Below are 16605 nucleotides of genomic sequence, written 5' to 3' on the forward strand. Positions count from 1 at the left end.
GGGAAACCTCTTATTTTTAATAAAATTCTAAATTCTAAAATGCATAAGATTTTATTCATTCATTTCATTCTCTATTGTTACTGGCAGTAAAAACCCTTGAAATTGAAAAAGCATCAAACATTTTCAGAGTTAACAAGGTAAGGGAAAGCTGAGGCACCTGCATTCTCTTTCAAAGAAGATAGGTTTATGGGCAGAGAGAACAACAGATTACCAAATGACTCTTGGAAAAAAGATGAAATCAAACCCCTAGGGCATGTAGGGAAAAAAAAAAGAAAACGAGTGACTAGAAACCAGCCAAAGCCCTGGGGATTTCACCAGCATGCTCTGGGATGCTCTTCACACACATCCTTACACAGACTCCATCCCTAAGCCACAGTTCTCTCCCACATATCAGAGCTAGAAATAGCTCTAAAGATATCTAATCCAGTGGTTTCCAACGTTTTCAGGTATAAGAACCTCTTTTTAAAACTAAAAAATTCTATGGCCATATATATAACAATTGTGGTTTTGTTATCTGTTTTGTTTTGTTTTATTTTAAGATTTTACTTATGTATTTGAGAGAGAGAGAGAGCATGAGCAGTGGGGAGGGGCAGAAGAAGAGGGAAAAGCAGACTTCCCAATGAGCAGGAAGCCTGACACAGGGCTTGATCCCCGGACCCTGGGATCATGACCTGAGCTGAAGGCAGACGCTTAACCGACTGAGCCACCCAGGGGCCCCTGTTAACTGGTTATTAAGAAAAATCAACAATGAGAGAAGTACCTTGAACTCACTAACACCTCTACTAAATGCCATTGGTATTTTGTCACAAGGGCATATAAAATACGGAATAGCAGGTACATGAGACATTTCATTCGGATAAAATTCTTAGGAAACACTGAAATACATGTCAGCTATTAATGAACATGTAAGTAAACCATATTTGAAAAGACGGAGACTGAGGAATTTCAAAGGACCTCCTTTTCTGGTATGTTACAGTAGGATTTCTCCTACTGTGCTTACTGCTGCATTCAGTAATGAATCTTTCCCAATACAGATTCTATAATTCTCTTATAAATTATGAAAAGCATTCCCCTTCTAAGAATGTAGCAGGAGGGGAAGAATGAAGGGGGGGAAATAGGAGGGGGAGAAGAACCATGAGAGACGATGGACTCTGAAAAACAAACTGAGGGTTCTAGAGGGGAGGGGGGTGGGAGGATGGGTTAGCCTGGTGATGGGTATTGAGGAGGGCACGTTCTGCATGGAGCACTGGGTGTTATGCACAATGAATCATGGAACACTATATCTAAAACTAATGATGTAATGTATGGGGATTAACATAACAATAAAAAATTAAAAAAAAAAAGCATTCCCCTTCTTTTAAACTTGTATCTCAATAACTGAAAACTGGTTTGAGACAATATAGATACATATTCCTATTTTTTAAAAAAGGTAAGAAATCTCTTACTCATTGATGACAATTTCATTATCACCAGCTAGGAGTCACCACAATAGATAAATGACTTGCTTATCTATTGTTAGAAAGACAGGCTAATGGCAACTGTTCTAAATCTAAAGTCTTTGGGGGAGGAGGGCCAATTGTTCTCTAAAAATATGTAGATAATGCTACAGTTTGGAATTATCACAATAACTTAAAAATTCTGGGGCACCTGCCTGGCTCAGTCAGAAGAGCACGTAACTCTTGATCTCATGGTCGTGAGTTCAAGCCCCATGTTGGGTGTAGAGATTACTTATAAATACATAAATAATAAATAAATAAATAAATAAATAAAACTTTAACAGTTCTGACTGCCACTTTGCAGGCTTTTGGAAAACCATGTGTGAGCACCTTCATCATGGGCTCCTCCATCCAGGAAGAATGCCCAGGATCCTGCCAAACAGGCACATATGCTTCTGAGGCCCATGGGAGTATATGGAGAGAGCTTGGGAGAAGGAAACCCAACTGCAAAACAAGAATATAAAGAATGATGCCTAGCTTTAGTGTGCAATGTTTCCAAAACAGCTGCCCAGTTTATGAAAACACAAGCATTTCTCCTTTTGTTCAGCTCGTGGTGAAGATGGACATTTCACGGCAGACTGCATCCATGAAGAGAACCCACAGCTAATTATGCAGAAACTACGACAAATTTAGGAGCACTCTGGCAAACTAGGGATGAAACTAAGGCCACAAAAAAGATGAGGCTTATGTATCAGTCAGAGTTCTCCTGAGAAACAGAACCAACAGGATGTGTGTATGTGTGTGTGTGTCTAGATAGATAGATAGATAGATAATAAAGAATTGGATTATACAATTTTGGAAGCCAAAAAGTCCCAAGATCTGCAGTCAACAAACTGGAGACCTCAGGAGAGCCGATGGTATGATTTTAGTTGGAGTCTGAAAGCTGGAGAACCAGGAAAGCTTATGGTTTAAGTTCCAGGCTGAGAGCCAGCAGGCTAGAGACCCAAGAAGAGCAAGGTTTCACCTCAAATTGAAAGCAAGAGAAGACTGATGTCCCAACTCAAGCAGTCTAGCAGGGGAAGTTACCTCTTATTCAGACTTTTTGCTCTTTTCAGGTCTTCAACTGATTGGATGAGGCCCGCCCACATCGGGAAGGTCAATCTACTTTACTCGGTCTACCAATTCAAATGTTACTGTCATCCAGAAACAGCCTGACACACACCCACAATAACGTTTGACCAAATATCTAGGCACCAGTCAAGTAGATACATAAAATTAACCATCACCCACTCTTCCCAGACAGCCAAGAAGGGGTTGAAAAAAAGTTCAAAACCTAGTGACAGATACCAGGCAGAGGAAAACTGAATTTCATTGGGCAATGACCTTTTGGCTCTTGCCTTAATAGGAGTGAACATGAGCATGGACTGCCTCCCAATCTGTGGGACAAAAGATCAGGGACAGAGCAAAGACTCTGAAGAGGAAAGCAAATGGTTAGAGATTTGGCTATTACGACAGGCACACATCACTGCCTGAAAGTCAGTTGTCCTGCAATGCCTTTAATCAAAAGATAGCTGCTTCCGAAACATACAAACACACACACACACACACACACACACACACTCTCTCTCTCTCTCTCTCTCTCTCTCTCTCTCTCCCCCAATGCCCATCAGAGACCTACCCAGAAGGAGAGAAAGCTTAGCCAGAGACTGATCCCTTGGGTACAACAGAGCCAGTGTCGAATGAAAGGAGACCCTCCCCACCCCCCAAATCACAGGCTTATATCTCAGCCCTTGTGAAGCCAGGATAGTGAGTCAGGCTGTTGGCCAGGGCTGTAGTCATTTCAAGCTCAACCAATGCAGGACCCTCTTCCAAGCTCACTCACGTGCTTGCTGGCAGGCTTTCTTTCTTACCATGTGGCCCTCGCCATTGGCTGCCTGTCTTCACAACATGGCAAGTGGCTCTCGTCTGTCCAGGGCAGCCTCAAATCATGGCAGCTAGTCTCCCATAGAGCAAGTGATTTGAGAGAGAAAGGGAAAGAGTACACCCAAGACAAGCCAAAGTCTCCTGACGACCTGATCTGGGATGTGAGGTCTCATCACTTCCGCCGTTTTCTAGCCACTAGAAGGGAGACACAAAGTCCATCCCACACTCGAGGGGAGGAGAATTAAGCTCCATCTTTTAAAGAAAGGAGAACCAAAGAATTTGTGGACAGATCTTTAAAACCACCACAGGGACTAAAAGAATTATTGAAGGAAAAAAAGTAGCTGGAGAGTTATTAAGACATCAATGAATGTTTTATTCTCACTGTATTCCCCAGTCTCCAAGACAGTCCTAGCCTCAAGGGAGGTTTTGCTTGTTTTCTGAAAATGTGAGCTCCTTGAGGAGATGACGCTGAGGGAAGGGTGGAAGAACAGTACCTTTGAGGGCAGAAAGGCAGAAACAAGAAGAAAAAAGGAGTGAATTATCTAGTAAGGGGAAGGACTTCTTTAGGACCCACAAAAAGAGGGGGCCTGCAACCCCACTTCCTAGCAGTGCTCTAGATAAATGACAGGTCCTGGGAGGGAAATGGGTGTGTGCTATACCTAGGAAAACTGAAACTTCTACACTGGAATCCCCATACCTAGCAAAAATTCATGTGCCTGAAGTGGGCCATAACTGTCAGAACCACCAAACATCAAGGAACCATACTCTCTCAGACAACACTCTTACCAGTCACAGCCATTATGAACTGAAAACTTACCTTTCACCCTTTGCCTGGCTCCTCATAAGGCTCCCAGATTCTTATACAACCCTAAGGAGGGGAGGATGCCCATTCTTAATCACTGAGATTGAATTTTTCATCAGTGTGGTGGATTGGGGGTGGGAGGGGCACATGTCCCAAGGTTGGATTTAATTTCATGTGAAGGAATTAAAATGTTGTAACATTTCTTGGTTACCTGATTTTGTGAAATAAAATTCGTACCTACTGGGGCACCTGGGTGGCTCAGTTGGTTGAATGTCTGACTCTTGGTTTGGACTCAGGTCATGATCTCAAGGTTGTGGGATCAAGCCCCACATCAGGCTCTGCACTCAGTACAAAGTCGGCTTGTCCCTCTTTCTCCTCCTCTGCCCCTCCCCCGGCTTGTGTGCCACCCCCTGGAATAAACAAATAAAATCTTTAAAAAAATTCGTAGCCCTACTATATAGTCAATTAATTTACGGATATCTTTTACAACTCATTAATCTTGGTATTTTTTTTTTTAAGATTTTATTTATTGGGGTGCCTGGGTGGCTCAGTCGTTAAGCGTCTGCCTTCGGCTCAGGTCATGATCCCAGGTCCTGGGATCGAGCCCCGCATCGGGCTCCCCGCTCCGCAGGAAGGCTGCTTCTCCCTTTCCCACTCCCCCTGCTTGTAAGCACAAGCAGGGGGAGTGGCAGGCAGAGGGAGAAGCAGGCTCCCCGCTGAGCAGGGAGCCCAATGAGGGACTCGATCCCAGGATTCTACGATCATGACCTGAGCCGAAGGCAGACGCTTAACCGACTGAGCCACCCAGGCGTCCCAGATTGTGGGAAACTCTTAATAACAAACATACTTCTTTCAACAAATAAAGAGCATGGGGAAAAATAGAGTGGGAAAACTACAGACTTAAAAGAACTTGAGATCTAATCAACAAATTGCAAGCTACAAACCTGACCTGGATCCTGATTTGAACAAACATTCTATTTTTACTTATTCTTTTAAAAGATCTATTTACTTTAGAGGAGGGGAGGGGCAAAAAAAGAATGGAGAGAATCTCAAGCAGACTCCCCACTGAGCACAGAACCCAAGGTGGGGCTCAATCTCATGACCCTGAGATCACAACCCAAACTGAAATCAAGACTTGGATGCTTAACCAACTGAGCCACCCACACACCCCGAACAAACAGACATTTTAAAAAACGATCGGCCAAATGTGGAAATCTAAACGCTGACAAGATATTTGATGATACTAGGGGAATACTGTTAATTTTTAAGTTATCGTTAATGGTATTGTGGTAATGTGTTTTAAGAGTCCTTATCTTTCGGGGCGCCTGGGTGGCTCAGTCGTTAAGCGTCTGCCTTCGGCTCAGGTCATGATCCCAGGGTCCTGGGATCGAGCCCCGCATCGGGCTCCCTGCTCCGCGGGAAGCCTGCTTCTCCCTCTCCCACTCCCCCTGCTTGTGTTCCCTCTCTCGCTGTGTCTCTGTCAAATAAATAAATAAAATTTAAAAAAAAAAAAAAAAAGAGTCCTTATCTTTCAACAACACATACTACCATATTTAGACGAATACCATGTATGGCATATGTTTCAGGTAGAGTAGGAGGGTATATAAATGAAACAAGATTCAATTGATAATTATTGAAGCTGGATGAACAATTTAAGCCTTCTAATTTTGTCTGTATTTGAAATTTTCCACATTAAAAATACACATACAGACATATATGCACACATACATACATAAAAGTCAAAGTGGAGCCTTAGAGGCTAGCCTGCTTAACTTTCTTCTACCTACTCCCACCCTCCAGGGAGCCCCTGAATTAGTCCCAATGAATCTTTGGGCTCATTTATTTTATTTTATTTTATTTTATTTTATTTTATTTTATTTGACAGAGCGAGACACAGCGAGAGAGCGAACACAAGCAGGGGGAGCGGCAGAGGGAGAGGGAGAAGCAGGCTTCCCGCGGAGCAGGGAGCCCGATGTGGGGCTTGATCCCAGGACCCTGGGATCATGACCTGAGCCGAAGGCAGATGCTTAACCAACTGAGCCACCCAGGTGCCCCTGGGCTCATTTCTTAACACCCTTAAAAAATCACTGCTTGAGCCAGTCTAGGTTTTATTCCTGAGTAAAATATTACCATGAAAATGCTTAGCACTTTGACCATACTATCTTGGGCCCTGTAAAATCTGTTTTTGCAGAACTGAATTTTAGTATGTCCTAGGTTTTCACTGACACATGCTGTAAGAAACAGCTTTACCAAAACCACCGCATTTCTGTAGGGATGTTACTAAGGCAAACACCATCATACACAAACTCTCTAAGTAGAGGATATTCCTGTGTTTCAGTGTAAACTGGAAAATGTTCACCTGGTTTTCAATATAACTACCTCCAGAATCTGTTCCTCACTAAAGAGTATGGAGATCTATCTCCCAGAGATAAACATTACTTGTTTGATGATTACATAGAGAAAAACTGCAATGGACAGATAATACTGCAAAGAAAGAACATCCAAAAAACAGAAAGCAGTCTGGTTTATTTCCACACCATGCTATTACAACGCTCTACTCTTCTTCACATTTCACTCAAAATGGTCTCCGTTAGTTATTTCATTCATTTGCATAACGTGGGTAACTATTTACTGATGACTTCCAACTCTGTATCTGAAGCCCTACGCCCTTTTCAGCTCCAGACCCATATTTCCACCTGCCTGGTGAGAGATGGTGAACTCTGAAGCACTTTACACTCCATAGAGTCAAAATAAACTCATAATCTTACCCTTCCAAATTTGCCCGTCTCTGCTGTCTCCATTAAAAGTGTTGCCATCCAAACTATTATTCAAGCTAAAGATACTGTGAAGAAAAGGAAAAGGCAAGCCATAGACTGGGGGAAAATATCTGCAAAACATTTGTTTCCAGAATAAAGAACCTTATAACTGTATACAGACAAACAACTGATAAAAAATGGACAAAAGATTTGAAAAGAAAACTCACAAAAGAAGTTTTATGAATGGCCAATAAATACATTAAAAGATGTTCAACACGATCAATCACTAGGGAAAGGCAAATTAAAAACATAATGATATATACCCCTAGGCAAACAATGGTGATGGTTTCAAGGGTATACACGTGTGTCAAAACTTATCGAATTGTACACTTTAAATATGTGTGGCTTATTGTATGCCATTATACCTTGATAAAGCTTTTTAAAAGAAAAAGAATGGCAATACCAAATATTGGCAAGGATATGGAACACGTGGAATCCCAAACATTGCTGGTGGGAATGCAAAATGGTACAGCCACTTTGGAAAACAGTCTGGCAATTTCTTAAAAAATTAAACATACACTTACTGTAAGACCCAGCAAGCCCACTCGTAGGCATCTATCTACTCAAGAGAAATGAAAACATATCTGCCTGAAGACTTAACTCAACTGTTCATTAACAGATGCATTCATACTAGCCAAAAACCAGAAACAAGCCAAATGTCTGTCAACTGGTGAATGCATAAACAAATTACGGTAAAATCATATAATGTAAAAACATACATACATTGCTCCCAAGCGATAAGAAGAAATTAACTACAGTTATGAACAAGAACATGGATGAATCTCAACAGCATTATGCCAAGTGGAAGAAGCTAGACACAAAAGACTATCTAATGAATGATTTACTTACATGAGATTCTAGAAAAAACAAAGCTATAGTAATAGGGAAAAAAGATCAGTGGTTCCCAGAATCATGACAACAAGGCAACATGAGCAAATGTGGGGGTGGGGAGGGTAGCAATGGCAGGTTCAAGATCATAATTACAGTGGGTGGTTACACAATGTATACATTTGTCAAAACTCATCAAATTGCATACTTAAAATTGGTGCACTTTTTTTTTACACTAATAATACCTTGGATCAACATGTTTTTAAAAAGACTAGAAGGAAAGGCAAAATAAAAATATTTAAACTAATAACACTCACAGGTATCATTTATTAAATATTTAACGCATGTCAGTAACTGTTATCATGTACTTTACATTCATTACTTCAATGAATCTATTTTTTAAATAGACAAAAATCTCTGCATTCACACAGTTTACATGCTATTGAGGGGGGGAATAATCCTCCAAAGGAAGTACTGTCAACACCTGCTTTTTGCAAAAGGGCAAACAGTTCAGAGATTAAATCTATACTTTGTTCTAGAGCCCAAAGGCAGTATTTGGAAGAGCTGGGATTCGACTCTAGTCCAGGTTTTCTCGACTTCAGCATCACTGACAATTTGAGCTGAATAATTCTTCAACGTGGGAGGCCACTCTACACATTGTAGGGTGTTTAACATCATTTCTGGCCTCACCCACTAGATGCCCTTAGTTTAACAACCAAGAATGTCTCCTCCAGACATTGCCAAATGCCCCCAGGAGGCAAAACTGCCCCTTTTTGAGAACCCCTGCTTAATCTCTAAAAACTGAAACCACAGCCCAAACTATTAAAAACACCTTTCTTTTTTTTTTTAAGATTTTGTTGATTTATTTGAGATAGAGAAAGAGCAAGCGAGAGAGAGAGAGAGAGAGAGAGAGCGAGCATGAGCAGGGGGGAGGGGCAGAGGGAGAAGGAGAAGCAGGCTCCCCACTGAGCAGGGTGCCTGATGTGGGGCTTGATCCCAAGACCCCAGGATCATGACCTGAGCTGAAGGCAGACACTTAACAGACTGAGCCAGCCAGGCACCCCTAAAAACACCTTTCTTTCCACACCTGACACTGCCCTGGTTCAGGTCCTAAATTCAGCTCACTTAAGATCTTGTCATTAGTCAGTCCATCCAGGGTCTACTCTGTCTTTCAATAGTCACACTATGCCAAAGTAACCTCCTAAAAACCTCCAGGGCCTAGATGAGATGTCTGTGAAAAGTGCCCTCACCACCCGTATGCAGAATTACTATAAACCCTTTGTATACATACAAAGTCATTACACTTTCCCATTGTTTGGGTCTGTCTTCTCCACTACCACATGAGTTTTACCCCAGCAAGGGCCAAATCTTACTTGTGTCTGTATCCCTGGTACCCAGGACTAGAGAGCATTTAAATGGTTTTAGAATTCAAATGTAATTCAAACAAATTACATATACCAACAAAATGCTTAGATCTCGGGGCGCCCGGGTGGCTCAGTCGGTTAAGTGTCTGCCTTCGGCTTGGGTCAAGAACCCAGCATTCTGGGATCGAGCCCTGCACTGGGTTCCCTGCTCAGCAGGGAGCCTGCTTCTCCCTTTCCCTCTGCCTGCCCATCTGCCTACTTGGGATCTCTCTCTCTCTCTCTGTCAAATAAATAAAATCTTTAAAAGAAAAATGCTTAGATCTCTTTGCTTAAAACACATCACTAAAAAAAGCCCGCACATCATACAGTAAAGCTTTAAACAACAGGAATCCTATGCAAACAAATGGGTCTTGTTCCTGATAGGATGAGAGGATGTTCTAACTCATAACCCAAACATTATTAAGCAGACATGTTGAGGTCTTCAGAATTTTCCAAAACCACATAGAGATCAAATTTCCTAACCTTAAAACTCCTTTCGGTCTAGTACAGTTTATCAGCGTCCTTAAATAGTGTCACAGTATTTTGGACCACTAAAGCTCCAACCTACACTAACTCCCTCTTGCTACCAACGCATTTATTGGTTCACTATAGTTTTACTGAGCACCCACTCAGTGCTAAGGGTACAAAGATGTACTAAGATAAAGAAATAAAAGTTTTAGTGAGAAAAAAATACAGGAAGAATTAATAAGAGTAGTGTATGAAATGCTTATCTCAAATTATCTTAGTTCTTCTTAAACATTATTATAGTTTGGTGTGTACTAGGAATGTTCTCAAAAGATACGAGGGGGGAGGGGAGTGCAGGATGGGGAAACGTGGGATTCAACAGGTGCTGGGGATTAAGAAGTCCCCTCGTGAGGAGCACCAGGTATTGTATGTAAGTGTTGAATCACTAAATTCTACACCTGGAACTAATATTACACTATTTGTTAACTAACTGGAATTTAAATAAAAACTTAAGAAAAAGAATAATTCAGCCACTAACTAATGTCTATCAAAAAGAATGACTTAACACCAACTACCCTAAAATAAAAATGATACTTTTGGCAACCGTTTTCCCAACTATAACAGGATATATAGCCTAACAGTCAACAACTCTACACAGCAGGCCAACTCAAAGGGGTGCTTAAGACCAAGTTCAACAATTAATTCATCTTGAAGTGTTAATCAGGAAGTCATTTCATTTGATATTGAGAGTTTTTATGGCCACAGTATGCTACTGATAATAACAGCTATACAAAATTTCTGGCTAGGATCATTACGTCCTTTCTTTATAATCCATCTTTAGGGCCTTAATTAGTTATTTTGTTCTCTATTTTTAGAGCAATTCCAGAACTGTTTTCTGGGGAAAATCACGGTCTTGTCCACAGGACCTCTTCAGAGATGTATGCTGGCGGTCCGTTCAGTTCTAAATCCTGACTTGATCAGGGTCTGACCTAATCAGACATGCGAAATACATGCTCTCATGATTCTTGACTAAGAATAGAAGCCTCAACTCATTGCTGCCTGATGCTTACTAAAACTTGGTTACAAGAAATAATATTCAGGAAGCCTACACTGGGGACTCCCAGAGGCAGCAATTCTGGAGAAAGGAAAGGCGCCTCAAGGAGGGACCTACTGTTAAAGGAACATCCCAAGAATTGAGAGTGAAGGACAATTTAATCTTTCTTACAATATGTTCTCTCATACAGCTCTCAAACTTGTTGGTCGCAGGAGAGCCCCTTAACAACTCTTAAAAACTATCTTTGTGAGTATATCCATCGATATTTATATTAGATTGTAAAAGAAAAATTTTAAACACAGTAATACAGAAACACATATTCCATTAGCCCTCAGAGTTGAAGTGAAATCACTCCTACTTGTAGCCTCAGAAAATTCCACTGTGAATGAGAGTGAATAATAGCAAAAAAGGCAAGTAAAGTCTCAGTATTATTAAGAAAATAGTTTTAGGGGCGCCTGGCTGGCTCAGTGAGAAGAGCATGTGACTCTTAATCTCGGGGTTTTAAGTTTGAGCCCCACGCTGGATGGAGAGATTATTTAAAAAATTAAATAAACAAACTTAAAAAAACAAAGACAGTAAAAAAAATCTGTTAATTAAAAGAAAAGAAATAATATTCATAGAGAAGTATTTAGGACACATTCATTCAATAATTCAACCAACTATTTTTTAAGTGCCAGGCACTAGTCTAGATGCTGGGAATAAACAGAATCCCTGCAGCTTCTTCATCCTTGTTTATCTCTGAACCAAGCCAGCCATCAGTGAGATGTATATTTATACACTGATTTGGCTCTTTGGAGAATGTTCACTGGCATTACATGAACCTGGGTTGAGAAGCATTATAAGAAGCAATCTTTAAAAACTCACTACTATGTTTATTATTAGGATTCCCTCCCCCCAAAACACAGGTCCCCACAATGAAGACCAGTGAGACAAATTTTTCTCAGATCTGACAATCAAGGGGCACCTGCGTGGCTCAGTAGGTTAAGCGTCTGCTTTCAGCTCAGGTCATGATCTCAGGGTCCTGGGATGGAGCCCAGAGGCCAGTTCTCTGCTCAGTGGGGAACCTGCTTCCCCCTCTCCCTCTGCCTGCCACTTCCCCTGCTTGTGCTCTCTCTCTCTGTCAAATAAATAAAATCTTTAAAAAAAAAACCTAACAATCAAAAAAAGTTGTACTTCTCTTAAACAACATGCATATGGGGGCACCTGGGTGTTTCAGTTGGTCAAGCATCTGCCTTCGGCTCAGGTCACAATCCCAAGGCCCTGGGATCAAGCCCCCCAGGGGGCTCCCTGCTTCTCCCTCTGGCCCTCCCCCTGTTCCTGCTCTCTCCCTCTCTCTCTCAAATAAATAAACAAAATCTTAAAAAACAAACAAACACGTGTTTGATTTTATAAACACCATGAATCTGGAAGTTGAGCTTTATTTTCTTCTTTGCTTTGTTTGAGAAAACTAAGAGCCAAATACGGAACCCATCTTTAGTAACTACAGTATTTTCTAGTCTATATACTAACTTTGCCACTGGTTTATTATTCTTCTCTCATTTCTTCTTTGCCTTAATACCTTATTTTTAATCCTTTAGCCTGTATACATTTAGAAAAGAGGCGGGAAATAAAGAGTATTTGATGGCTGCTTTTTTAACATAAAATTGATTGTGTACTTTCTATGTGCCAGGTACTATTTATACTAAGCACTTTACAACCCTCTGAGGGTTGGACTTCTTTTTTTAAATTATTCTTTTTAAAAGTTTTTTTTAAAGATTTTATTTAATTATTTGAGAAAGAGAGAGAGAGCACAAGCAGGGGGAGTGGCAGAGGAAGAGGGAGAAGCAGGCTCCCACTGAGCAGAGAGCCTGACTTGTTTTTAAATTTTTTTTTAGGTAAGCTCTACACCCAACATGGGGCTTGAACTCACAACTCTGAGATCAAGGGTTGCCTGCTCTACCACCTGAGCCAGCCAGCCATATATAGATAATATATGTATATTATTTCCATATACAGCTGAGGGAACTGAGGCTCAAGGAGGTTTATTAACTTACGTATGATCTCACAACTTGTATGTGACAGAGCTAGAATTCAAATGCAGCCCAAATCATTATACCTAGGCATACGTACAAGTTATCACAGGATCAGATTAGGTGAAGGAGAGGGTGGGAAAGTCCACACACAGGATGTGACATTTGAGCTAACAGTCTTAAAGGAGGGAGCTTGCCAAGGAACAAGGAGAAAGTATTCCAGAGAGAAAAGGAAATCATGTGCAAAAACCCAAAGCAAAGAGAGAACATAAGTTCTGGGAATGGCAAGCAGAACATAGAGTTACATTCAGCAATTCATTCATTGTGCAGGATTCACCAGAAAGTTAAGTCATTTAATATTAGACATTTAAGAGGTCCAGTATTGAGAATTTCCATGGCCACAGTATTAAACTGTCACTGGGAAGACAAGCAGAAGTGAAATAAAGGCAGTCTCTTTTTTGGGGGAGGGGGCAAAGGAGAGAGAGAGAGAGAGAGAGAGAGAGAGAGAGAAGAGGGACAGAGGGAGAAGGAGAGAGAGAATTCCAAGCAAGCTCCACGCTCAGCACAGAGCCAGATGCAGGGGCTCGATCCCACGACCCTGAGATCACAACATGAGCTGAAATCAAGAGTTGGATGCTCAACCAACTAAGCCACCCAAACACCCCAAAGGCAGTCTCTTTTTATCATTAGGCTAAAAAGTCTGAATTATGTTCAATAAGCAATGGGGAACCATAGAAGGATTGAAGCAGGAGAATTACAAGATCAACTTGCACAGCATGATGAATGAATTACAGATTTGAGGTAGAGAACGCAGTCAGGAGGCCACAGCAAGAGACTGACAGCAGAGTAATGAGAGTTAAAATCTGTCCCAAAAAAACATGTAATGTAAGCCACATATATAATTTTTAATTTTTGTATAGCCATGTTAGAAAAGTAAAAAAGAAAAAAAAAGAAAATAATTTTAGTAATACTTTTATTTAATCCAATATATCTAAAACATGATTTCATCATATAATCAATATAAAAATTAGTAATAAGAAATTTTGCATTCATTTTTTCATACTAATCGGAAATCTGATGTGTATTTTTACTTAGAGCACACCTTGTTTTGGACATTAAATTTTCACTGGAAATATTTGATCTGTATAGAGATTTCATAAAACTTACAGATGGAAAAGTAGATTCACATACCCAAATTTTTCCACACATACTTGATTATTTTCCAGGGAGTCAAGTACCAGTTTTTGAATTTAAATTAATTACAATAAATAAAATTTAAAATTCAGTTCCTCAGCCATGCCAGCCGTATTTCAAGTGCTTTATGGTCATATATGGCTACCATATTGAACAGTACAGACCCAGAATGACAAAGGACCTTTGGCTGGTAGCACTTCTGTCATCAGCATTTCATATCTACTTACTGTTGAGGTATTCTGTGTCCTAACATCGGTAACTTACCAAGTATTAACTATGACAGTGGTCCTACTGGTCACATCCTCGCTGCTGTAGCTTACTTTCTCTCTAGACCACTGCCTACATCTGTGCAAAAGAAATCTTCTCATGACCACACAGAATTGCTATATAGTATCTGACATGTGAAATGCACACAAAAATGTCTGTGGGATGGATATATGCTCTTCTTCATCACTCAAGTAGTAATTCACTTGTCTATGGACTACTTAAGCCCTCCGTTTCTATTTCCCTATGGTTTGATTATTTATTAGACTCTATGTACTAAGTATGATGATAAAAGAAAAAGCAGTAAGAAAATCTATTTTCAATTGCGTGTTTATTAGAGGCATTATAGTACAATGGGTAAGAGCCTAAGTTCTGGAGTCAGACTGCCTGGATTCAGATGTGGGTTCCGTTATTTATTAGATGAGTGATCTTGGCCTCCCTGTGCCTCACTTCCCTCTTCTGCAAAATAGTGATAACAGTACATACTTCCTTGGGGTGCTTCAAGATTATAGAAGATAATACATATAAAGCACTTGCACATGGTACTTGGCACATAGTAGATGTTCAATAAACATTAGCTTTTAATATATTTTATTTATTTTTTAAAGTAAGCTCTATGCCCAACGCGGGGCTTGAACTCACCACCCTGAGATCAAGAGTCGCACACTCTACCAAGAAAAGCCAGCCAGGTGCCCCAACATTAGTTCCGTTTTGTTTTTAAGATGTTATTTTTAAGTAATCTCTACACCCAATGTGGGGCTCAAATTCACAAGCCTGAGATCAAGAGTCTCATGCTCCACAAACTGAGCCAGCCAGGTGCCCCCCCACCACGCCCCGAAACACCAGCTTTTTAAACAGAGCTGGTGAAGAAGTTGAAATTATAGCTAAAGTAAAAAACTAGGATTTCTCAATTACCCACGTCTCTTTCCCATATAATCTTACACACACACACACACACACACACACACATACACACACGGTACAGGTAGTACACTGACCTCCTCAAAAGAAAGGTCTTGCATGTAGTTATATTCATTACGAAAGGAGCTAAATAAAAAACTTCATCTACTGACAGTGTATAACTATGCAGTATGGCATAGGTGTAGCCAAGCAAATGGAAAAACACGAAGCAAAATAGGAAGGCATTTTGCCTTACCTGCTTTTCCGTTTTCGAGGTGGTTTCTCCACTATGCCAGTCAGTCTACAAACCAAACAAATAAGACGGTAACTAAAAGTAACATATAAGAACACATCTCCTGGCCCTACTGTGCCAGTCAAAAACTCAGTGTACCACCCTCTAGGACCACAGGCTCGCTAAGCTCATACCTGACCTTACAAACACCTTATGCTCTGTTTCCCCTATTGACCAAGACCAAGCAATCCTGGGACTCACGGTTCCCCTAATGTCTGCTTTGCCCAAACCCTGCTCTCCCTGCTAGTCCCTCACTCCATCCTCAGCTCCTATTCGTCACAGCCCCGCTCCCCAAAACCACCCACCTCCACCTACTCATTGTCTGCCTCGTCACCCCCGAAAGCCCCTCCGGCCTCCCCTCTCGCGTGCCCACCCCCTCCCGAGCGTGCACTGCCCCTCCGAGCCCCGCCCCCCCGACCCCGCGCCCCCCGCATTCCACGGCCCGTCCACGGGGCGCGCGCGCCCTGCCCCTCCCGGCCCCGCGCCCCCAGTCTCACCCCTCGGCGTCCCTTCCCTCACACGCCCCTCTCACCCGGCATCGAGGATGCGATCGCCGCCCAGCCCACTCCCCCGCCCCTGGATGCCCCCTAATCCCCCCTCAGCCAGAACCCCCCGCCCCTCCCGTCTCGGAGCCCCGAATGCTTCACGGCCCCGAGCCGCTGCCCCTGGGCCCGCTCCCGCGCCCCCACCCCATCCCCAAACCCGACCTCGACCCAGCTCCCGCCCCACCTGGGGGCCAGGCGACTCCGCGGCTGCTGGGGCTGCCGGGCTCCTCTGACCATCCGGCTCCTGCTCCGCCGCGGGAGCTGCTCCGGCGGCCGCAGGGCTCGCTCGGGAAGCTGAGGCGGCGGAGGCTGGAGTAGGCGGAGAGGCGGGAGGAGGGCCTCGCGCCTCTGCCTGGCATGCCGCGGGGCCCGCCCCCTCCGCGCCTCTCCCCGACTCCCATTGGCTAGAGCCGTAGTGTGGCCGAAAACCTGGCAGTCGATTGGACGCTCGGGCCGTCACATCCCGCCACCTAGGTTTGGTTGAGACTGCAGGTGGCGGCGGAGGTGCCTTAGAGACTGCTAGCAGGGCAAGGGAAACCTAAGCGCCACCATGCGCTGCAAAGTAGAAACTGCATCTCAGGCTCCAGACACCTGCCGGCAGGTTCTCCTGGCTCTGCGTCCTGCATTCCACACACCAGCTGGCGCCCCCCAACACTGCACCACGCCAGGACCAA

At 42.5% G+C, this 16605-nt stretch overlaps 1 protein-coding gene across 3 annotated transcripts in view; it reads right to left on the reverse strand.

The window, feature by feature from the left end:
* Nucleotides 1-16240, reverse strand: part of SCAI (suppressor of cancer cell invasion) — a 138840-nt gene extending 122600 nt beyond the window's left edge. For all 3 annotated transcript variants that reach the window (XR_013443844.1, XM_036112929.2, XM_036112930.2), the window contains exons 1-2: nucleotides 16116-16240; nucleotides 15351-15395 (exon numbers count right to left, since the gene is read on the reverse strand). Coding sequence is in view for 1 of the 3 variants with exons in the window: in XM_036112929.2 (XP_035968822.1) it covers nucleotides 15351-15395; nucleotides 16116-16168 (98 nt within the window). In the remaining 2 variants the exon portion in view is untranslated. The remainder of the gene's footprint in view (nucleotides 1-15350; nucleotides 15396-16115) is intronic.
* Nucleotides 16241-16605: the final 365 nt, after the last annotated feature.

This window comes from Halichoerus grypus, chromosome 14, assembly GCF_964656455.1.
Source record: "Halichoerus grypus chromosome 14, mHalGry1.hap1.1, whole genome shotgun sequence".
Taxonomy (NCBI): Eukaryota; Metazoa; Chordata; class Mammalia; order Carnivora; family Phocidae; genus Halichoerus; species Halichoerus grypus.